At 36.8% G+C, this 25,234-nt stretch overlaps 1 protein-coding gene and 1 non-coding gene across 2 annotated transcripts; one reads left to right on the top strand and one right to left on the bottom strand.

Moving 5' to 3' along the window:
- Positions 1–15,969: 15,969 nt before the first annotated feature.
- Positions 15,970–17,025, top strand: LOC126912544 (uncharacterized; the record flags this gene model as incomplete). The annotated part of the gene is made up of 1 exon (XM_050705095.1): positions 15,970–17,025. A coding segment is annotated over exon 1 (990 nt), but the record flags the coding sequence as incomplete, so codon positions are not given.
- A 7,390-nt stretch (positions 17,026–24,415) lies between these two features.
- On the bottom strand, positions 24,416–24,487 carry Trnaw-cca (transfer RNA tryptophan (anticodon CCA)). The gene has a single exon. It is a non-coding gene; the product is annotated as a tRNA-Trp (tRNA).
- Between the last annotated feature and the right edge of the window lie 747 nt (positions 24,488–25,234).

The raw sequence follows: 25,234 nt of genomic DNA, 5'->3' as shown, positions 1-25,234 counted from the left end.
TTTACTCCTACTGTCAATGACAAAATAAATGTCAAAGTCAATGTCAAAGTAAATGTCAATGTCAAAGTTAATGTCAATGTCAAAGTCAATGTCAAAGTCAAAGAAAATGTCAAAGTCAAAGTATATGTCAATGTCAAAGTCAAAGCAAATGTCAATGTCAACGTCAAAGTCAAAGTAAAAGTCCATGTCAAAGTCAAAGCAAATGTCAATGTCAATGTCAAAGTCAAAGCAAATGTCAATGTCAAAGCCAAAGTAAATGTCAATGTCAATGTCAAAGCAAATGTCAATGTCAATGTCAATGTCAAAGTCAAAGCAAATGTCAATGTCAAAGTCAAAGCAAATGTCAATGTCAAATCAAATGTCAAAGTAAATGTCAATGTCAAATTCAAAGCAAATGTCAATGTCAAAGTCAAATCAAATGTCAATGTCAATGTCAAAGAAAATGTCAAAGTCAAAGCAAATGTCAATGTCAAAGTAAATGTCAATGTCAAAGTCAAAGTAAATGTCAATGTCAATGTCAAAGTCATAGCAAATGTCAATGTCAAAGCCAAAGTAAATGTCAATGTCAAAGTCAAAGTAAATGTCAATGTCAATGTCAAAGCAAATGTCAATGTCAATGTCAAAGCAAATGTCAAAGTCAAAGTAAATGTCAATGTCAAATTCAAAACAAATGTCAATGTCAAAGTCAAAGCAAATGTCAATGTCAATGTCAAAGAAAATGTCAAAGTCAAAGCAAATGTCAATGTCAAAGCCAAAGTAAATGTCAATGTCAAAGTCAAAGTAAATGTCAATGTCAATGTCAAAGTCAAAGCAAATGTCAATGTCAAAGCCAAAGTAAATGTCAATGTCAAAGTCAAAGTAAATGTCAAAGTAAATGTCAAAGTAAATGTCAAAGTCAAAGTCAAAGTAAATGTCAAAGTCATTGTCAATGTCAAAGAAAATGTCAAAGTGAAAACAAATGTCAAAGTCAAAGCAAATGTCAATGTCAAAGTAAATGTCAATGTCAATGTCAAAGCAAATGTCAATGTCAAAGCCAAAGTAAATGTCAATGTCTAAATGTCAATGTCAAAGTCAAAGTAAATGTCAATGTCAAAGCAAATGTCCATGTCAAAGCCAAAGGAAAAGTCAATGTCAAAGTCAAAGTAAATGTCAATGTCAATGTCAAAGTAAATGTTAATGTCAAAGTCAAAGTAAATGTCAAAGTCATTGTCAATGTCAAAGTAAATGTCAATGTCAAAGTCAAAGTAAATGTCAAAGTCATTGTCAATGTCAAAGAAAATGTCAAAGTGAAAACAAATGTCAAAGTCAAAGCAAATGTCAATGTCAAAGTAAATGTCAATGTCAATGTCAAAGCAAATGTCAATGTCAAAGCCAAAGTAAATGTCAATGTCAAAGCCAAAGTAAATGTCAAAGTCAAAGTAAATGTCAATGTCAAAGCAAATGTCCATGTCAAAGCCAAAGTAAATGTCAATGTCAAAGTCAAAGTAAATGTCAATGTCAATGTCAAAGTAAATGTTAATGTCAAAGTCAAAGTAAATGTCAAAGTCATTGTCAATGTCAAAGTAAATGTCAATGTCAAAGTCAAAGTCAAAGTAAATGTCAAAGTCAATGTCAAAGTAAATGTCAATGTCACCACTATGAGCGACAACATAATTCCCCTTCCCTCCGGACCTCTGAGCAGTTCAGACGCATTTTTAGTAATTTACACCTTATTTTTATTTGTAAAAACATAAATTCATTCACTTAAATTCAGTGCAAATATTAGGAGCGCATATTTACCAGAAGCTTACTTAACTGACTACGTGTGACACGATTCGGCTTCGTTTGTGTGCTGCAAGGGATAAAACACAAGCAAGTTGTGAGTGAAGGATCCCCTTATATTTTTTTACCGGAGGTCAACTTATATCAGACGGAAAGCAGTTTTGTTCAATTCTGTCGATTGCCACCAGAATAAGCTGACCCCTGCCGCATTAAGTTGCACTTTGCCTCTTCAATCTACTGGCAGCCTAGTACTTTTTTCGAATATGCCGATCAACCGTTCTCCGCCGCCTCAGTCGACAACGTCTAAGACGTCTGCTGCAACATTGCCTGTCTCAAACGAGCAGGCGCTAGCTACACCACTTAGTTCATCTGAACCTAACTTAAGCAGTGATACTCATTCACCAGAATCCTTGCCAAATATTACTTTTAGAAATACCAACTTAACCCATTTTATGTCTGAGATGCGGAAAATGTTTCACGAATTTAAGCTACAACAGGACGAGAAATATGATAAATTGTTTTCCGTTGTAAATGACATACGTGATTCCTTGGAATTCCTATCTAAACAACATGAGGATCTGAAATTAGAAGTAAAGGTTCTAGAAACGGAACGTGAAGGAAATTTGAAATATATAAATGAACTTGAAAGAAAGCTTGACAGTATGGAGCAAAGCGCACGATCTACTTGTGTTGAGATACGTAATATTCCATGTTGTAAATCTGAAACGAAGTCCTTACTGTTGAATACTATCATAGAAACTGGTAAATTACTGAACCTTACAATTCAGCCGAGAGACGTCAAAGATGTATTTCGGATAAAATCAAAGGACCCAGCAGTCAAGCCAATTATAGTAGATTTTACCTCAGTGTTGCTTAAGGAAGATTTTCTGCAAAAATTTTGTAACCATATTAAAAATAACTTCAAACTGACAACTGAACACCTTAAAATAAGTGGCCCTGCAAATCGTATCTATATATCAGAAAATTTGTCAGCCAAGAATAAAAGACTCTTCTTCCTAGCTAGGGATGCAGCTAAAACCAACCAGTTTGAATTCTGCTGGGTCTCACATGGGAGGATTTTTGTTCGCGAAAGACCTGGTAGTCCCCACTTACAGGTGAAGAACGAGTCAGACTTAGCAAGGATTACGAAAACAGCGTGACTAGTCATTATGATAGCAAAAGACGTCGCTGAATATCTAGCTCTTATATCATTTTTTCTATATTTCTTGCATGATTACCCTAGATTTTTTATTCATTGTAAAAATTCATTCAAATTATTCTTTGTTGCCACTCAAAATACACACTTCACACTCTACAGCCATTTCACACATCATCCACTTTATCCTACTCATACAATCCACTACCTTTATGTTACAAATACTCAGTCAGTTAAGTTGTTCGCGTATTCTAACACACTTTATAAGCGATATTTCATAAAAGACACTAGAAAGCCGTTTATTGCTTTCGTAAATAATGTAACTTATGTCCCATTTTTCTTTCCCCTGTTGTTTTTTAATATTCTGTGGAATGGATGACTTAACTTCTATAACAAGCGAAGTCGAAAATGTTTCTGTATCTAACTGCTACATGTGCTCACCGGAAATAAGTGGAAGATTTTTTAATAGTGCATTGCATGATTTTAAAGTTTTTCATACTAATATACGTAGTCTAAATTGTAATTTCAATAACCTATTAGTATACTTGAGTAGACTAACACACTTGCCTGATATTCTAGTTTTAAGTGAATGCTGGTTAAGTAAATGTCAAATAATTCCCTCTATAAAAGGCTTCACCTCTTACTCTTCATCATTTAAAAGTCAAAATGATGGTGTGGTTGTCTACATAAGCGACTGTTTAAATGTTATTGTTGACCAACCCATACTTAACGATGCTAACTGTTTAGTACTCAAGCTAAATGGTCACTCGGCCTTTGTCGCCGTATATCGGTCCCCGTCTAAAAGAGATTTGACACAGTTTTTAAATGGGCTCGATCTTTTGTTATCAAGCCTGTCACAATACAAAACAGTAGCCGTAATTGGCGATCTTAATATAAATATTATACCCAATTGCACTGATTCCTATGCTGATGAATACCTGACACTTTTGGCTTCTCATGCAATGCTCCCTGCTCATATCTTTCCAACGAGACTTTCAAACTGCCTGGATCATGTGATCCTTCGCTCCCATACCACTGCCACCACTCTTGTGCTTGACTCACTCATTACGGACCATTAACCAATTGTTATTTACTGTAACCTAAATATTAAAACGAATGCTCATAAACAGACTATTAATAAGATAGATTTCCCCGCGGTTGTCGAATGTATTAAAAAACAAATTTTGCGTCAATTTTAGAATCTCAAGATCCGGACTCAGCTGCGAAATACTTCGTGTCAACTATGTCCTCTGTCATAAAATCTCACTCCCATGTCTCAATCATACCTAGTAAAAAACGTATTATTAAGCCGTGGATTACTCCTGGCCTTCTGAGATGTATACGACACCGTGACAAATTGTATCGTGCGTTTAAAAAAAACCCGGATAACGAATCATATAAGTTGGTTTTCCACCGTTATCGCAACTTTTGTAACAACCTTTTAAAAAAGTTAGACGGGAATATGAACGCGCTGAGTTTCAGAGGGTTAGGAGTGATCCTAAAGACACGTGGCGGCTTATAAAACAAATCGCAAACCTTAATCAGAGCAGCACAACGGCTTCGGAACTATTAAATTGCTGTGAAAATCCCTCTAAATCGGTGGATAGCGCGAATAACTATTTTTCCAATATAGGCAGACTATTAGCGGATAAAATTCAACAAACAGACTTCTACAAGAACCTTGCCTCAAATAAGCATCCCATTTCTTCCCACTCTCCACCTCTGCATTCAATGACGTTGCTGGAAGTTGACAATACTGAGCTAGAAAACATTATTCTGGGTCTCAAAGAGAAAAGTTCTGCTGGTCTTGATGGTATTACTTCTGCTATTGTGAAAGCTACGAGACATACAATTATACCAATCCTTGTCCATATTTTTAACTTATGCCTGTCTACAGGCACCTTTCCTATTGTTTTTAAAACTGCGGTTGTTCATCCTATCTACAAAGCTGGAGACAGAGACAGTGTCTCAAACTATAGACCAATCTCAATACTCTCCACACTTTCAAAAATTTTTGAAAAAGTAGTTAATATTAGACTTACTAAATACCTCGACAAATTTCAGATCTTAGCACCAAATCAGTTCGGCTTTAGACGTGGTAAATCTACAGATGATGCTGTCTTGGAACTTACCGACACAATTGTAGACAATTTCGAAAAGAAACATAAAACTATTGGTATATTTTTAGATCTCTCTAAGGCTTTTGACACTGTCTCTGTCCCCATGCTTCTTTCAAAGCTAAATAACATAGGCATTCGCGGTACTGCATATGATTTGTTTTGTAGCTACCTGACGGGCCGCAAACAGTCCCTTAAGATAGGAAACTTCATAAGTGGCGAAGAATCTCTTACTTTTGGAGTACCACAGGGCAGTGTACTGGGCCCAACCCTATTCCTCATATATGTGAATGAGCTGTGTCAGTTAAACATACCGAACTGCAAAATTATTACTTATGCAGATGACACAGCTCTAATAATTCACGGTGTTGATTGGAGTGGGGTTCAAACAAACTCAGAACTGGCCCTAAATTCTGTAACGAAATGGTTAACCAAAAATCTCTTAACCCAAATACTAGTAAAACGAAATTCATTGTATTTTCTCCAAATAGCTCTAGTCAGCCAGCAACTCCTTTTGTGATCCGCGCCCACACTTGTTCTACCTCTACGTCAAACACAAGCTGTGACTATCCTAAACTTGATAGTACTCAGACTGTTAAATACTTGGGTATTTTAGTGGATAGTCATCTTAAATGGAAACAGCAAATTGATGCCACAGTTACACGACTGAGGAAGCTTATTTATATTTTTAAGAAACTTAGATCCGTAGATGATTTTGACAGCTTAATTAAAATATACTTCTCGCTGGCTCAGTCGGTGTTAGGTTATTGCCTTGTTGTATGGGGAGGAACTCATAAAACGACCATGCTACGAGTTGAACGCGGACAGCGTGCTATACTTAAGGTTCTGGCGAAGAAACCGATACGATACCCAACAAAGGCTCTGTATTCTCTATGTCAGGTTCTCACTGTAAGACAATTATTTGTACTTCAAGCCATACTTCGTAAACATTGCCAGCTTGCCTATGATCCTAGTATCTTCAGTACAAAACGCCGGTCTGATAGGGTATGTGGCATAGCAGTTCGCAGAACTGAAGCGGCACGCCGACACTTTAAACACATTAGCTGCAAAATATATAATAGAATAAATAAGGAAATAAATATCTATTCATTAACTAGAAATAAACTCAAAATCAAATTAAATATGTGGCTAAAACAATTAAATTATAACGAAACAGAAGAACTAGTGGAATTGTAACTCACACACATCCTTACATATACACTAACATACACATAATACACACAGACACACATTCAGATGAATGTGTTACATACACAAATTATACAAGTACACATACACACAACCACTCATCTAATCACACAAAGACTTAATATACTTACATTAGATTCTTTTTAAATTGTTAATTAGACTAAAAAAAAATTCCGCATCTTTGGTTTTTGTTACTGGTACAATTTATTTTCTTACCTGGAAAGGGGCGCTGATAACTGCGACACAGTTTAATACTATTGCTGTTATCATCGTTTCAACTTGTTTGTTTTTGTATGTTTTTCTTGTTTCAAATAAAGAATTTTTATTTTTTTTAATTTAATTTAATTTAAATTTCACGGCCCCCAGTCCTCGGCAGCTCCACTATTTCTGATCTAGGTAGCGGATCAGGTAACGGCGGAGCAGGGGGGTGCTAAGAATCCTCAGAGCAGCAGAGAAAGCGCTACCACCTCCGACGAACTTTGGCCCTGTCAACGCACAACATCCGCTCACTGCGGACTGATGAGAAGATTGTCGCCCTGGAGGAAGAATTGAGCAAAATGCGGTGGGATATCTTGGGACTATCTGAAATCCGAAGAGAGGGTCAGGATACGATAATCCTAGATTCCGGCAACTTGCTCTTCTTTCGGGAAGGAGACCGTAAATCCTAGGGTGGTGTCGAATTTCTCGTCCGCAAGTCTCTCGTCAACAACGTGTGTCGAACAGGGTAGCGTACCTTATACTCAGAATATCTAACCGGTATTCGCTGAAGGTCATACAGGTATATGCGCCCACCTCGACACATTGTGACGACGAAGTAGAGGCTCTGTACGACGGTACAAAAGCCATACACTCCTCCGAAACACACTTCACCGTTGTGATGGGGGATTTTAACGCAAAGGTGGGCACACGGAATAGCGATGAGTTGAGAATAGGGCCATTTGGGTATGGGCAGCGAAACCATCGGGGCCAGCGGCTGGTCGACTTTATGGAGAGGGAGAGACTCTATTTCATGAACTCCTTCTTCCAGAAGCGGCCGGCCAAGAAGTGGACATGGATAAGCCCTGATGGTTTTACCAAAAATGATATCAACTTCATCATGGCGACCGAAAGACGTGTAGTGATAGCGAAGGTGAAAACCGGTAGCAATCACCGTATTGTAAAACTAGAGCGGTCACGCCTGGTGAAGTCCACGCTCCGCCCTGGACGTGCCCAGATCCAAAACCCCGAGCAATTCCAACTCCAACTGCAAAAGCGCTTCCAGTGTCTAGCCGCATGTATGGAGTACTGTTCTCACCTTTGGGACGGCTCGGCTAAATGCCAGCTAGATGCGCTCGAACACATTGAAAGGCGCGCCAAGAAGCTCATCAATGATGATGCGCTTGTGGAGGCCCGGCTTCAAAGCCTTGAACACAGGCGGAAGGTCGCAAGCCTTTCCGTTTTTTACTGGATACATTTCGGAGAGTGTGCGGGGGAATTGCACAACTTGATTCCCCCTAGTCCTTTTTCATCATCGAACCACAAGACAATCGGCGAGGCGTCACCGCTTCATGGTAGATATCCCACCCACTCGCACGAAGCGCTTCGCTTCAAGCTTCCTTGTGCGAACTGCTAGGGAGTGGAACTCCTTGCCGGAGTCTGTGTTTCCTGATGGGTATAACCTGAGTGTCTTCAAGGCCCGAGTGAATAGGTTGCTTATGGGCAGACGTGCTCCACCGTAGGCCGCATCATCACTTACCATCAGGTGAGATAGCGGTCAAACGTCGACCCATTAAATGTAAAAAAAAAGCCGATTGTGGAAACGTGGACGAGATAAATAATGGGTTGGTGGAAACTGTCCGAGCAGTAGGGTTCTTCAAGACCCCCCGCCGAAACAGGCCCCAAAAGCTCTCCGACGAAACCTTAAAACTTCTTAAGGATCGTAGCGAGATGAGGCTGCAGTCTTCAGTCGATATGTCTGAATACGGCAAGCTCAATAGACGAATCTCAAAATACATGTGACGTGACCTGCGGGCGTATAACGCCGCAAGAGTCAGAGACTTAATTGACCGAAACAAGGGCTCAAAAGTGTTCGCAAAGAATTCGTCTGTTGGGCAAAGCCAAATGACGAGGCTGAAGACCGAGGATGGCAGCGTCATCTCGTCGAAGTTCGAGATCCTCGGAGAGCTCGAGAGGTTTTACGGACAGTTATACACCTCAACACGGCAACCCATCGTCGGTACAGCTCGGGACTCAAGAGCTAAACTGACGCGGCACTACACTGAGGATATAGTATATTAAAATGTAATCTGTATGGAAAAGGAATAAATAAATAAATAAATCCCAGAAATCAGCCTGTGACTGAGTGGCGACCGCGGACCGGAAGACGCAGCGTGGGCAGACCTCCCACTAGGTGGACCGACGATATCGTCATAGTGGCGGGGAGCCAGTGGATGCAGATGGTGGCTTGTCGTTCTACGTGGAGGTCCAAGGGGAAGGCCTTTGTTCAGCAGTGGACGTCTCTCGGCTGAAGATGATGATGATGATTATTCAGACTTAGAAGAAGGTATTAGGGACCCACCTAACTTAAAATAATGGAGGTCGAAAAGAAAATTGAAGGTGTGATAGGTTAAAAGATGACTATGTACTAATTTTTATTTTATAACACGTCTTTTTGACAAGTTGCGATTGCGTCATAGATGTAGTCAGACAAAATTGTTGATTCAGGACTGAGTATAAGGTTTATTTTCGTATACACACCCATGACAAAGGCGACATTTCTAGTGTGAGGCTACGTTAAGCAAAACCCTGACTCGACAATCGAATCCAAAATCTTGTTCACATAGTAAAAACGACATACTGAACTAACACTTCAATAAACCTAACATTTAAACCAAATAGACTTTCCCCAAAGACTATTTCTCTTTTACGAGTTCAATTGTAAACTGTAACAGTTAAATTCAATACCCAGGTCCAATTACAGACACCTCTAAAGCTAAATTAGACCATTGCTAAGACTGTTTAGCTAGTGTTCCTAATTAACGACTGAGACCTAGATAGGTACCTGATAATTTCAATGAAATGTAGATTTTGTGTAAATAGTTTTAGAAGCTAAGTTTGGTTAGTATAAGATTGTGAGTGGTGCTGATGAACAAGGATGATGAAGTTTTGGATTCGGTAGTCAGGACGAAATCTCAATAGATTTTTTATTGCGAAATTAATTGTAAGTGCATAGTATAAAATCTGAAGTTTCTAGTATGTTAGCCTCAACTATTATTAATTAAAAATTTTCAAAGCTGTAATATCAAAGCAGAAGAGTTTGTTTGTTTCAACGTGCTTATTTCTGGAACTATTAGTTTGATTTAAAAAAATATTTTTGTGTTGGTTAGTCCACTTACGTATAAAACACCACGTTAAACCACGTCCGAGCCGCTATTATATTAAAATATATATGTAACGAACAATATAACAACATACATTTGCATATAACAGGGTTTTAATTTTACAATGATCGTGATTAGAGACTGTTAAACAGTTGGATAATTAGAAGCAAGAAACAAATGAACAATTCCGTTAATCTCTACAAATCGACAAAGTACGTACCGTAAGTCTATATCCAAACGACCGCACCTTTTTTAATGTCCACTTTCAGCAATAAACACAGGCAAACTTAATCCAGACCCAATTAAATCTAGACCGTAGGTCGTCCAGTTTGTTCCTAATAGGCTTAATTATGTAAGATCCATAAACAGCTGGGTGTGGGTCGTTCCGGCGGGCAGTTATTTATTAAAGGCATATTGTGGGTACCGTGCAGTAATAGCAGTTGTGACGTCAGTTGCCTTGGCTGCGAGCCTTTGTTGGTGATGCATGTATGTAGATTCAGTAGAGGAGGTATCGCGGGGAAATTATTGGGTTAAAACGTTGGTATTATATTGTTAATGTTACCGACTGTTTAGAAAAGTATAGGACATCTCTATTACTATGAGAGAAATATCTATATCTATACATATAATAAAATCGTAGAAAAGTGCTGTCTGTACATTGAAAATAAAAATAAAAAAAATAGCAGGGGTTATTGTTATGTCGATGTCGAACCCAAAAATGTAATTAACTTTTTTTTTGTCTGCTTGTCTGTTTGTCTGTTCGTCTGTGCGCGCTAATCTCAGAAACGGCTGATCCGAGTTGGATGCGGTTTTCACGAATATATTGTGGGATGCTTAAATTTACATTTAGTGTTTGTTTCATGTCAATCGGTTCATAAATAAAAAAGTTATGTCAAATTAAAGAATCACGTCGAACATTCTATGCTTATACCATTAATCTCCGCAACTATTTGACGGATTTGGTTGAAATTTGGTACAGATATAGTTTAGAACCTTAGAAAGGACATAGATATATTTTTATTTCAAAAATCAAAAAATAAAAATAAGAAATAAATTATTTATAAATAATTCTATGTCGATCGTTACACGACTTCGGTTCATGTTATTGTTTTAATTCATCGAAAAAAAGTAAATAAATAGTAAAAAGGTATAAAAAAAATAATATCAATATAATAAAACATTTAGTACAAAGAAAATGCTCTAACGGAGTATAGATAATTCTATGTCGATCGTTACACGACTTCGGTTCATGTTATTGTTTTAATTCATCGAAAAGAAGTAAATAAATAGTAAAAAGGTAAGAAAAAAATAATAATATCAATATAATTAAAATTTTAGTACAAAGAAAATGCCCGAACGGAGTATAAATAAATAATCCAAGTTGTCTTTATCCTCGATAGATGGCGTTGGGATCGAAATAGATCGCGCTATGGTTTCGTTACATTCATTTGGTTGGGTATCGGCCGAGCGCTTCGGTACTATCGTAGAAAAAGTGTATTATCAGTCGTATGATTATTTGTCCTGCTGTTTCGTATATTCTAAATTGGTTTCGTTGTATTTGTCAATTAATAAGTTAATTTGTTGGGTTTTCCTGGTTTTCTGGTTAAACTATTTAACGTAGGTTTAGTTTGATATCGATTATTAGTAGTTACTGTAGTTAGTTTTTTTAATAAAATTGTAAGTCTAATTTATAAATTAATTAGATTAGATTTAAGTCGTTTCTTTTAAATTATTTAGTTTAAGCTTGGTTATTATAGCATAGAGGATAGGTTGTAATATAGTTTCTTTTTTAATTGTTATAAATTCGTAATTCGTAGCTTTCTTTAGTTTTAAGTTAGTTTAAGTTAGTTTTTAAACAATTTTTTCAATGCCCTAAGTGAGTATACATCTATTAAATTCAAACGCAGAGCTCATTATGTTGATTTTTGAAGAGTTCCCTGGAATATCTTCCACATCTCATTTTTGAAGAGATCCCGCGAGATCGGGAACTATGTGGTTAAAACCAAAAATTTGCCGGAAGTCACTATTCCACGCGAACGAAGTCGCGGGCAAAAGCTAGTTCATAATATAATTAGTGAAAAACAGGTGTAGTGCACATATGCATATTTACGTGTATCACTCAACCAGCAAGTTAGTTATATTTTTGAGACATACTAAATTAACTATGCTGCGCAAACTCACCGCGTTTACGCACACTGTTTATAATAAAGAGTCCCTCTGTTACTCGAAACTAGTAGAACTTTTCTCCTTGTATCTACGTGAGTAAAACGTGTTTTTTTAGTTAAATTAAGCAAGTTAGTTGCACAGAAGTCCATTATACGACCTTATTTTATATATTTTTAAATCTATATCGATTCATAAATATAACATTAATATGATCCTTGAATACATTAATATTAGGTATCAAAATAGAACAAACCACCTCAAATATACCGCCTCTCCTTCTAGGTAATCGTATGTAGCTTCCGTAATGTTGGTCTAGCATTCAGCCTCGCAACCTACACCAATTTCACGTAATAATATCATAGATCTTCGCCTGTTTAGCATAATATTTCAGATTTATTAAAGCAATTTACGAGATACGTAGCTCTTGAATACATCGTTCAGTTATGTTGTTTAACATTGAGTTTGTAGCTGTTAAGTACTTTTTAAAATGTGTGGTTTATGAAGCTAAGATACTAAGCTAAAATACTTGTTAAAACATAAAATAATTTCATCGTCAGCTACTGCAGAAGGTCGCCATTTTATCAGGGGCTCACCATAATCGCCAAGCATGGTAGGCGGACTAGGAATCGCATTCTAGTTCGAAAATTTTATTAAATTCTACTGCCCGTCTTTCAATGGCACGTATTGATATACCCGGTTCCCAAACGGTCCTTTAAAAATAATTAAGTAACAATGACATTACCAATTTTTTAAATTTATATTTAACTTGCAAATTTAAGACAACTTCGAAAAAAATATGGATGGATTCTGTGATAAAATTATGAGAAAACGAGAGTACATGATGTGATGAGGTCTGATAAGGAGAATGGAAGGGCAAGACAAATTGTGCCGACCCTAAGTAACATGAGATAAGGTTAGACAAATGAAGATTTTTGTACAACATTTATTATGCCTCTTTTAGGGGAGAAAATCGTGCTTCATGACTTTTCCCGCCTTGGGTGAGGCGAGAGGGGTGTTACTAACTAAAAACCACCCAGTTCCTACTCCTGCTTGTCTTATGCCTAGAAAGATCTGGGGGCTTACTTTTGAACACAATTCCGATTGATTGACATAGATTTTGTGTAATCTTGTACTCTTGAGTTGCAACACTAGCGCCCATTGCATCCGTATTGTGTGGATATTAAATGAACTAAATAGTATTGAGTTTGACTTTATATTCTATACTCTGAATGCTATTTTAACAGCTACGATTGTGATTGTATAGTTTTGTCACTAAATAAATATTGAGATATTATTAGATTGAAATTGCATTGACGTTGAGATTGGTTTTAAAAGTAAGCAACCTTCTCTATGAGACAATTTAACAAGACTGAAAATTAAATGCATGACTTAATTTAATTCAGCTGTAAAGTTACCAGCTGCAAATGTAAAATTATAATTATCTTGTCAAAGAAAACAAAACAAAACAATATCTCATTCTGAATTCTCAATGTACAAGTAATATCGTCAAGACAGCAAAAATATAAAATTTTCAAATTTCATTAAAAATAACGACGAGTAATGGGTAGTGCAAAAGTTTTTGATTGCACTACTAATTTCAGCCCATTTCCATGGTAATGAATTTTAAAACTCATCTTGAGCTATTCTCTTAGCATAAGGTTGAAAATCGCGTGTACTGCAACTTGGCAAAAGGCGACGGGCAGAGCAATTACCACTAAGCGGCACGTATGATGTAGACACGACAGCATATCAACGTACCCCTTCCCTTCAAATATTTTTATTCGATTCTCAACTTTATCGTTTTAGAATAAGATTCAAACTTCATTGACAAAAATAACAGAAAGGAGTATTATAAGAGCTGGCCATTACATTAATGAAAACAGCGATACAACTTTGGAAATACTTCAAAGATACATGACCACATTGTTTTTGATAATAACGATGGATGTGAACACTGACTAGGGTTGTGTGGTGCGGAGACATTTCTGTATTTATTGTTTTTTTTTTTCTAGTAAATGGTTTTTGGAATCCATTCTTTATAATTATAGCAGTTTCTTTATAGAGTGATATGGTTAGTTGGAATTCTACCAATAATATACTATCTGTAGATTTTTCTATGACGAACTAGCAAATGCCTGCAGCTACAATCGCGTGGATTACGAATTTAGTGATAAAAAAAAATTCCAAAACAAATTCATCAGCATACAATATAAGTTTAATGACTTAATTTCTTTCTAAAATAAAAGTAGCCTAAATAATGCCATAATACATCACCTACCTGCAAATAATAAACACATCAAAATCGTCCCAGCCATTTCAGTGATTAGCAAGAACAAACAGACAGACAACATTTGTAAAAAAATGTTCAGATAACAAGTTTTGAGTTAAATAACCATAAAATGACTCTAAATACGGCAACAAGAAAGAGCCTATAGAGACTCAATTCTATTATGACTGAAAATTTTGCATCTACGAGACAATCTAAGCACTTATACAATGGTACATAAACTATTACAGATATTCATACGAGTTATAAAGTCAACGGTTTTATAGCCTGACATCCCAAAGAGGCTGGATTCAGTCCCGTAGCACTTTAGCTTACCTATCATCCTTTGATAGCTTAACTATCTAAGAGCTTGCACTAGGGCTGCGAGATGGTTTTGACACATGCAGTAACTTTGTTCATATGTGTCTAGGCTAAGAGCCGATAGGATATGAAATATTTTACAGAACAATACCTAATGTAGCCCCAATGATTCTAATATGAATCCTCATGACAAGTATGCACTACATTAATTCTACTATCACTTAAAATGATGTTGTTAGTTTTTTGATTAATTTCCTAAATAGATTGTTCATAGCCCTAGACTAATTCGAATCAAACTTATTAGTCTGTACTCTCTACTTCTTCGGTTATTAACTAAAAATTACTCACGTATTATTAATGGAGAATAGCTCTACTAGTTTCAAGTCACAGAGAGACTCTCCATCATAAGTAGCATGCTCAGATCTCTCTTCTTTTCTTCAGTTATTCCATACTGTAAGTATCCACAGAAAAATATATGTATGGAAATTGATTCTTATGAATAAATGCTTTTTCATTTCATTTCGCTTAAGAAATTCATGGCGATGAGGTACAAAATACTAAAATTATGAGCCCAAATAATCACTTAAAAATGGCAAAAATAATGCAGATAAAGAAAAAACATTTTTCGTCAACCCTGAGTGAACTAATGTAATAATATTTTTATTACGGCATTATCCAAAGAAGGCAGAGACAAGACTAAAGATACTCATGAATAAATTGTTTATGATAGCATAAATTAAGTGTGCCTTTCCTTTGATACATAAATATAAAGTAGACGGGCTACATTTATACCTTTTTATATAATTTAATTAGCCTTTTAGTCTGGAGACAGATTACCTTTATTCAAATACCTAAGTACTAGAATAGAGTCTGGAAATTGGTGATGTATATCACCAATGAAAATATACATCTTCCCTTTTGTATGTGTCTCATTAACATACTTAGTGGAAAGTGGAACAAAATCATTTAAATGAACCTGTAATACTCCTGTAACATCGTAATGAACCTGTTCTAAGGGAACCTTCTTAAGTAGAGATGCGAATTCTAAAGTTGGTTTGTTAATATGGCTCAAACTAAAGTCAATATATTACGCCCAAATATTGAAATGACACTCAATTTAAAGTTGTTTTTGAATATCGTTTATCTGTCTTTTATAAAAAACTATCTTATACCAGCAGCTTTGCCCACGTTCTCGTGTGACATAAAGTATTATATTCCCCAAGTCAACTCATACCTCGTCCATGTACAAAATTTCATCAAAATCAGTTCAGAAATTTGAGCGTGATTGACGGATAAATAACCAAACAAACAAACTTTCACATTAATAATAATATTTGTGGTGACAAATATTTTTGAGACCGTTGAGCGATACCTATGTCTTCATTTAATTTTACTTTTTTTCCTTTTTATTACTTCAGATAACATACCGTCGTGTACCTATTAAATAAAAAACCACCTTAAAAATAATTTCCAACAGCATAAAAGCATTAACTCATAAAAATAACAAAAATCCCATTCTTAGATTCACAAAAAAACCCTATTTACCATATCTATAGTAATTATTCAAATTCTTTAAAGCAAAATTGTTGTTCCAAGTAGCTTGTCCGTAGAGCGGTTGCGATAGTCGTTGCAAGGATCCGGCAATTGGGACTCGAGGTGGCGCTCCACAAGTCCGAGGCCATGTGCTTTCATGGCCGCGGGAACGCGCCACCTCCAGGTGGGTCCCAAATAACGGCAGGAGGGGTTACCATCGGCGTCGAGACGACAATGAAGTACCTGGGACTCGTCCTCGACAGTCGATGGAACTTCGTGGAACACTTCCGACGTTTGGCTCCTAAGTTGGAACGGACGGGGGCTGCGCTTAAGCGGCTCCTGCCCAACCTCGGAGGGCCAAATGCCTCCTGCCGGAGGTTGTATGCGGGGATCGTGCGGTCCATGGCCCTCTACGGCGCCCCAGTGTGGGCGCCGAACTTGATGCGGCGGCCAACTCGGACGCTGCTCACGTCCCAGAGGGTCATGGCCATCCGGGTGATCCGTGGATATCGCACGATCTCCGGGGAGGCGGCGAACCTCCTTGCCGGATTACCGCCGTGGGATTTGGAGGCGAAAGTGCTCGCGCGCGTCTATAGTCTGCGCGCCGACGCGCGTCGCCGGGGCGAAACTCCGCTGCCGCGCCAGATTAGTGCGTGGCGGGACGAGCTCCGGCGCGATCTCATGGCGGATTGGCAGCAACGACTGTCGCAACCGAGGGCTGGGCTCGCTGTCATTGCAGCGGTAAGTCCCCTCTTTGAGGAGTGGCTAGAGAGGCGCCATGGCGTCCTCACCTACCGCCTAACGCAGGTGCTTACCGGACATGGGAGTTTCGGTAGGTTCCTGTTTTTGATTGGGCGGGAGGAAACGCCCGGGTTTCATCACTGCGAAGACCGCCCGGAGGACACGGTGGAACACACGGTTGCGGTCTGCCCTGCGTGGGCTGAACACCGCCGTGCCCTCAGGGAAGTGATCGGCGACGGCGACCTCTCGCGTCCGGCTTTGGTTCAGGCCATGGTGCGGAGCGAGGGGGACTGGGATGCCGTCTCCTCCTTCTGCGAAGCAGTTATGCTAGTTAAGGAGGAGGCGGGACGCGTGAGGGAACGAACTTCCTCACGCCCCAGCCGACGCGAAAGACACTCCGGGCGTCGGGGATCGCGTGACGATCTCCGGCCACCGTAAGTGCGGGTCTGCGGACGGCGAGCAAGGGTAGCTCGCCGCCCGACCAGAACCAGACCCGTGCGTGCGGCGCGTTGCGTTCCGCGCGCGCCTCAAAGAGCCATCAGACCACCACAGATGGGGCCCAGTAGGGCTGATGCTTAATCCGGAGCTGCGGACAACCTAGCGGGTTTACCGGGGCTCCGGCTCGACAAGCAGGAGTAGGAACGGGGTGGTTTTTAGTCAGTAAGAGTCTGACACTCCCTCTCGCTTTGCCCTGGCGAGAGAAGTCATTGGATGATTTTCCCCCTAAAAAAAAAAAAAAAAAAAAAAGTAGCTTGTCCGTATCAAATATAATTCGGTGGTAGCAACGTTATTTCATTAGGTGTAATCTCAAATTTTATACGTCATAAAGACAGGTTTTGTAATTTAAGAGGCGATCTCATTTTAATAGAATTTAAAATTATTTCGTTGATTTTGTATAAGGTTTGTAGTAATCTTTTTGGTATCATTTGTTAGGGCTGTTTTGGTAATGGAATTGTTGTTTATAAGTGTTTTTTATTGAATAAGGCTTTTCAGTTGTTACCAGAATGGTAAACTGTGTGATTCAGTGTGATGAGGGAAGATTACAATACATATGTCACTTCTAAAGTCAAAGTCAAATCAACTTCAAAAGTCAAAAAGTCAAAGTTTTGTTCCAATAGTGTATGTACCCAAAATACAACTCTGCTAATATTATATCTGACACATAATTTGATCGATCCTCAACACGTTTAACTTAAACAGTGCACCTACAAGTTAATTCCCAAATGACCCGAAGTTGTGGACTACCTAGCGGGTACCGCGTCCAAAACAAGAGAAGTCATTCGATGATTCTTCACCCTTAAAAAAACGACCCAAATGAATAATATCTTGTAATCAACTTGTAAAGCGCTCAAACCAGATCGTTACCATTTAAATTTGCACTCTACTATCTATGTAACACAGTACGTATTTCTAATTTAACTTTCGCGTTGCAATCCAAACACTTTGTAGTTACAGGAAAATTAACACGAATTAATTTTCTGTTTTGTTCGTCGTTTCGACTAGTTGCACTGATTGTAGTGTGTTTTATATGATGATGTATTGAGAGAGTTTAAAGTGAAAATAGATTTCAATGCGTTTTGCTTGATTTTGTTTTACTGATTTATGATCAGCAATCTACTGCGTTATTACAAGATCAAAACTAATGAATTCTAAGTTTTTTTCCTTCATCAATGCTTATTACAATTTTAACCTTTTCTTTTGTTTTGCTAATAATTTTAACTTATCTATTTATTTTTTATTTATTTTATCTTATTTGGCTTTCTTGAAATGCTTGTTTTTTCGACGTTGCTAGCTCTCGTACCATTAAGTCAAACCAGTTTTACATGATAAGTTAAGATTTGTCTGGTGTATTGAGTATATAATAAGTAGACTGCACCGACTGCACAACATCGCCACGTCTGCGTACGCTGCTCATGATGAAGAGTCCCTCTGTGACTCGAAACTGGTAGAGCTTTTCTCCATTAATTTACGTGAGTAAACCGTGATAGTTAATGAAGCACAATAGAGACGATTTGAAAAATTTAAAAGTAAATACTAATTCTTACCTTTTCTACTTCACGACCTTTTAATAACAATTACAAAAGCAATTATTTTACCAATTACTAGTTCAACTATCCACTCAATAGTAAGAGGAGGTCATGAACAAAATCTACTGTCCCTATAATTTATAGTCTGTCAACGTTTTTAGGCTAACTACCGGCCTTGGTTCGTATGACAGGCAGTAAGGACTTAATGGCACATGCGCCAAGTGGAATGAACGTGAAATATTTTCCACCAGAATTTAGAATGTTGTAGAAAAATATTGATGGTATTTGATCCAGGAAGGAAGTGTAGTAATTTTGTTCCACTATTTATGTGCGGTACTGATTTTGTTTGTTTGTTTTTTTATCTCTTCTGTTTTGATTGTAGCTGGCAAGCAACTATGGATCACGTTTTTTTTTTATGTACAAGCAACCTATTCCAATGAGCAAATGATTTTAACCTAAAAATGTACCAGACCTGCTCAAGAATTTATTTAATCAAAGACTATATTTGATACAATGTATTTTTACAAAACCTTTCTCTGCAGTAAGATTTTCTCCTGTGTCGTGGATGCATTTACAAACATATAAGTTCACATACACGTAACACCCAGACCCAAAACAACAATTTTTGGATCAGACAAAGAATATCTCTGAGTGGGAATCGGGGATTACCCAGCTACCGCACCAACCAAACTGTCAAATTATAATGCTAATAATATTTTGTATAATTAATTTAAAAGATAACCATTACTTTTGAACATACAATACACTTTTCAAACGAAATCATAATTACATTAAAATCAAATTAAACCAACAATTCCCAAAAACAGTCATAATAATCCTACCACCCTTTACCCCACTTTCAGTCAAGTTCTTCTGAAAAATCAAATTAAAAAAAAAAATACTACACAGATATAATAGTATACGCTGAAAAACTTTTCAGCAATTATATGGAAAGCTCTTAGCTCTGAAGTGTTATTAAAACATATCCCACAAGACTTGCTCCTGAAAATACGATGGAATTATTTTTTTCAGGCTGAAATGACGGTATGCAATTAAAATTGCAATATGTTAATCAGCTTAAAGAATTCTCTTGCAAATCCTGTTTGAAATGAAATAATTATGTAGTTTTATGGAATAATCTCCTTATTGTGTAATCTGTTTGTTTGTGTTTGTGCTTTTAATGCTGCGTTCACTGCTTTGTATGATTTTTAATGGATTTTTTTAAACAATAATGCAATTTGTTTTAATTGTTCTTAGGACCATTATTATGTTATGCTATTTATCTCGTTGTTATTATTGGTTTTCATCATTAAGATGGTTTTATCATTTTGTTACAATAATTTATAATACCTAATTACTTATTATAGCCTCATTGTGTTTTTACTGCTTTTTTTATTTTATTTATACAACATGTGTTATCTTCTTTCTATTATAAGCTTAGAATTATGATCTTTCCAGTCAATCTAACGAACCCGAGATCTGATTCACGCCAATGATATATTTAACCAGTAATTACTGTTCACTGATTTTGAAAATGGCTACTAAACTTTCATAATACATTTAACACATACATGACTCAAAATAGCATTGTTATTTAATTTACCCCATCAATAATTGTAAAACGTTTCCAAAAAACATAGTGCTTCGCTTAATAACTAAACGTACCACTCAACACATTACTCATGGGAAATATTCCCATATAATAATATTTTTTGTCCAATAATTGAGCACTTAGCAAAATTTACCGTTTACCATGCCATTTGGGGAAAATCAAAGGGTACTTATTTTAATGAAAAACCCTAATATTGAAATCGAAAGATGTTATCGACGTGAACAAACTAAAAGCTTTTCGTTCAACTGTTTTTGTATGAATGTAGGACAAGTTCTGCGAAATTTTGTGTTTCAAAATTCTCAGTAGATACACTTTAGTTTAGGTTCAACTGTCACGTTGTAATAAAGCATAACAGTACCATTAGTGTGAGTTTGCTATACATTTAAAGTCATCGACCAGAAAAAATAAACGAGAACTCGAAAACGAGAGCGCATTCGGCGTTCTGATTAGTTGGTTTATTCGAGCCAGCCAATCAGAACACTGAACGCGCTGTCGTTTCGATTACATTAAACGTAAAGCAAACTCGTATTAAAGATGTAAGGCTAACCTAACCTAACAGGCCTCTAACACAAAAAAAAACTTGCCTTTTGTTCGCTTTACATTAAAACAACCAACTAAAAATAAAACATTACTAACCTCTTTTTTATTTTCTGAACTGTTATTGTACATTCAATGCCTTATATTTTTTTATGGTATAGGCTGGTAAGCGAGCAGACGGATCACCTGATTGTACGCAATCGCCGCCGCCCATGAACACCTGAAACATCATAAGCGTTACAAGTGCGTTGCCGGCCTTTTGGGGGTTAGGAATTTGAGGGTTGTTGCGGAATCGGGGATTGGGCCTCCGGTAACCTCACTCACACAACAAAACACAACGCAAGCGTTGTTTCACACCAAAAATGTTAATAGTGATGTTTCGTCAATCGGTTGTCAATAAGCTTCAAGAACATTTGGCTCATATTACACTCATAGACCACTACACCAACAAAGCAGTATAATAATAATAAAATACTGTTCCTTTAAGCCGAAAACCGAGATCCAAAATCGCAACCCTCGCATAAAATGAAAATCAAAAGCGCAGAAAGGTCACCCATCATACCGAAAACCGGGGAAAAAATCTAAGCACAACACAAAACAGTGGGATTATCCTCTTATAGAATTACACTTTCCTTAAGGGAATATGTAAAAATATATAATAGTGATATAAAAAAGATGTTCTATCGCCGTTAGAATAGAGCTCATGAATAATTGAGTGGACTATGGAAGCGGACATAAGTCATGAATCGATGACACGGATGCTCTTGTAATTTTCAATGGATGTGCCTTTTTGTACAGTGTTTTTCTCTTCTGATTTATTAATGGCGTATTCTGTACATTTTTCTATTCATGTTCAGTGTTAGTTTTTGATTCATGATATTGTTGCTTGGGTAGTTTGAGTATAGGATGACAAATGTACTAGTTTTTGTATAACATTTTCAATTTACTGTGGACTAGCTTTTTGACCAGAGTTTCGTTTACGATATTCAAAATAATTCAAATCTTCTTTAAGAAGTGTGCTAAATAAATAAAATAATGTTCAGAAGTTTTTGAGTTTATCACAAACAGACAGAAATCAAACATCCACAACATGGCTGCACCTTTTAGATTTTCTTAATCTGAACAAAACCTACCGAACAATGTAATTATTATGAAACGCTTATAATGGCATTCTTCTTTAGCCTTTTTCTACTGTTAGGATGTAGGCCCACCAAATGAAATGCGGGCTCCGGCTTGAAAAGCAGGAGTAGGAACTGGAGTCATTTTTAGTCAGTAAGAGTTTGACACTCCCTCTTTCCTTGCCTAAGGCGAGAGAAAGATAGGATGGATTTTCCCCCCTTAAAAGAAAGGGTGTAGACCTCCTTCAGTTTCTGCCATCTCTTTCAGTCTTGACCAATTTTCATCCATTTAATTTCTAAACATTCCATCAATTTATTTCATATGGATTATGGCATTGTCGTTAAGAAATTTTACCACATATTTATACCTATAGGAACATCACAATCTGTAACCAATTTTACCTCATCCATTGACCATAACTCCACCGTTCCAGGGCCCCTGTCCATCCTATTTGTATTCGTATTGCGCGCCGCGTGTTCCTCACTCGGCCCACAAGATTGGTTATGCGTACTTAGGATATTATGTCGGCATTTGTGCCAGTCGCTGTTCTGATGTGCTACATTGTTTATTCATGTTAGTATTGGCTTGTCAGTCTTTAGAAAGATGGTAGATGCTATATTGAAGTCATGTACTGAGTTATTGGTGACTAGATATTGTGGCTAAATTATGTGGATTGTTGGCGCAAACTGTCTCTAGTCTCGATCTATCTCTCTGCTTAGGCGTGAAAGCGTAACAAATAAAGCCAAAAAGTTAACTTGTACTGCTTGTACTAGTACTACTATTTTTTTCCCTACATTTTTATTTATACCATCATAATCACCATAGTATACCCTACCATAGTAGTGCTTTAAGGTATGCTAAAGATCATCAAACTACTTTCATGATAATTTCAGAATGACAGTGCTCCTTTTCAATAAAATAAACAACAGCTTGTTCTATTTTTAAAACGCTTGAAACGCACTTTTAACTCCTATAATGTTTACCGATGTCAATGAGTGGCGACAATCGTTTACCTATATGCCTTAAGAAATAAATAAAAAAGGTGAAAACGTCTTAAGCCAACTGTTGGTGAAATATGCCTATGATTAGGTACCATACAAAGTTTTCCTTGTCACAAGTGATTGCGGTTTGAAAGTGTTAGAGTTGTGTTAAGTATATGGCTCCCAAAACACTCTTTACAACTTCCATGTAAGTATACTTATAATACTTGAGCTTCGCAGTTCTTTAGTGAAAACTTCTGTTGTATGGAGACTGGATTTGTACCCGCGATATACCTAATAATAGACGTAGAAAATTCTGATTTATTAAAAAATTACATTGTACCTGTAGTTTGACTGCACGGTAAGCGCGGTGGCTAGGCAACCGGCTGCCGTGTAACGTGTAGCGGGTTCGATTCCCACACGGAGCAACTCTTTGGGTGATCCACAAATAGTTGTTTCGGATTTGAGTGTCATGAGTATGTAACTGGTATGTTTGTAAACGCACCCACGATACAGTAGAAAATCCGAGTGATGGATGTTTTATGTACCGAGATAATGATAGACAGACATCCATACATACGTACAGGTCAAACTACGAACCTACTTTTTTTTAAGTCGGTTAAAAAGCTTTTAAATATAATACTTAATGTGTATACCTATTCGTATAAATCAGTCAATAAACAACAATTATTTTAAGTCATACACACAATAAATACGACGCACTATTTGCAATCTTAGTACACATACATACTGAAATCAATTTCATTATCAAGATGGCCTCCCCTTTACCCATATAATTATGTCCGAAGATGTGTGTCCTCTCACACACCGATACACCACAACTAAATAACATTGCTCTCGATATATTTGCTTAACACTCCACAAACTCTGTTTAAGGGGATATTAACGTTTTGTATAGGACTTTCTATGACTTTGACTAACACTCAATGGTCACTGATATGTATGAAAATTGCAATCATATAGGTTTTATTAAAAGAAAGAGGTACATAGAAACATACATTATAGTATAAAGAGTAGAAAGAGATACATAGTATAAAACAAAGTCGCTTTCTCTGTCCCTATGTCCCTTTGTATGCTTAAATCTTTAAAACTACGCAACGAATTTTTATGCGGGTTTTTTTAATAGATAGAGTGATTCAAGAGAATGGTTTATATGTATGTGTAATATGTACATGCATAATAAATCACCATTGCACCCATGTGAAGCTAGGGCGGGTTGCTAGTTTATTATAAAAGTGATATTAGTGTGAGATATTTACTTGTAGAAAATATTTCGATGTAGTATTTATTTTATTTTCAGTTTTAATTGCTGTTGGGCACGGCTGAAAGTTTCAGTTACAGTTATATTCGTCAAATAAAAATGTAATGCGAAATAATAAAAACCTGTAAAATAATTTGTATTCTTAATATTTTCCTGAAAATAAATTGATAAAAATAATTACAAAAAATAAAAAAGTATTACAGTTGTGAAATGAACAAAAAGACATTTCTGACCCCGACGTGATTTGAACACGCAACCTTCTGATCTGGAGTCAGACGCGCTACCGTTGCGCCACGGAGTCGTGTGGAAAGCAGCTCGAAATAGTGGTATTTACTCAACACTAAGGAAAATGTCTAACAATAGGTTATTTATAAAGTGTTTTTTGAGAAACTGTAGACGTTTTTAAATAGATTGTAACAGATACCTAAAATAAAAGTGTTTTAGATAAATATACGTCTTTTCTCTTTATTTTAAAAGTGAAATAGGTGCTATTTTTAAATCAAAGATACTACACCTGTGTAAACATTAATTAATGCAATGTAATGAATTTTGACTTTTACCCCACGTGGGCGGATCTGAAAGCAAGTCCAGAATAAAAGGTTAATTTTGTATTAATTTATATATGGCAAAATTCACTTTGTAAATGTTATACGAATTTACTTCGATAATACGAATAAATCGATTGCCTCTTGAATTAAATTATTTGCCAGAGTCTGTGTTTTCTGAAAGGTCTGAGACTGGGAGTCTTTAGTTCAAAGCCCGAGTGAATATGGGCAGAAGTACTCCATCCTAGGCCGTATCATCGCTTATAACCAGGCGTATGGGCCAAACATCGACGCACCAAATATAAAAAATTCTGTATTAATGACAATACTTATACAATATTTTAAACTATAACATGGATTATAGTTCAAACTATGTATAAGTGTAAATTTTGTACGCATATGTTTCAGAGTACCACAAAAGACAGGCTTTTTGTCTTGAAAATATAATAACTTGTCTTTCGCTGTAGATTAAAAGGGCGATTAAAGCCGCGGATAAAAGTTAG

This window comes from Spodoptera frugiperda, chromosome 3 (assembly GCF_023101765.2).
Source record: "Spodoptera frugiperda isolate SF20-4 chromosome 3, AGI-APGP_CSIRO_Sfru_2.0, whole genome shotgun sequence".
Classification (NCBI taxonomy): Eukaryota; Metazoa; Arthropoda; class Insecta; order Lepidoptera; family Noctuidae; genus Spodoptera; species Spodoptera frugiperda.
Note: the sequence above shows the minus strand (reverse complement) of the source record. Positions and strands in the feature narration are given on the sequence as shown.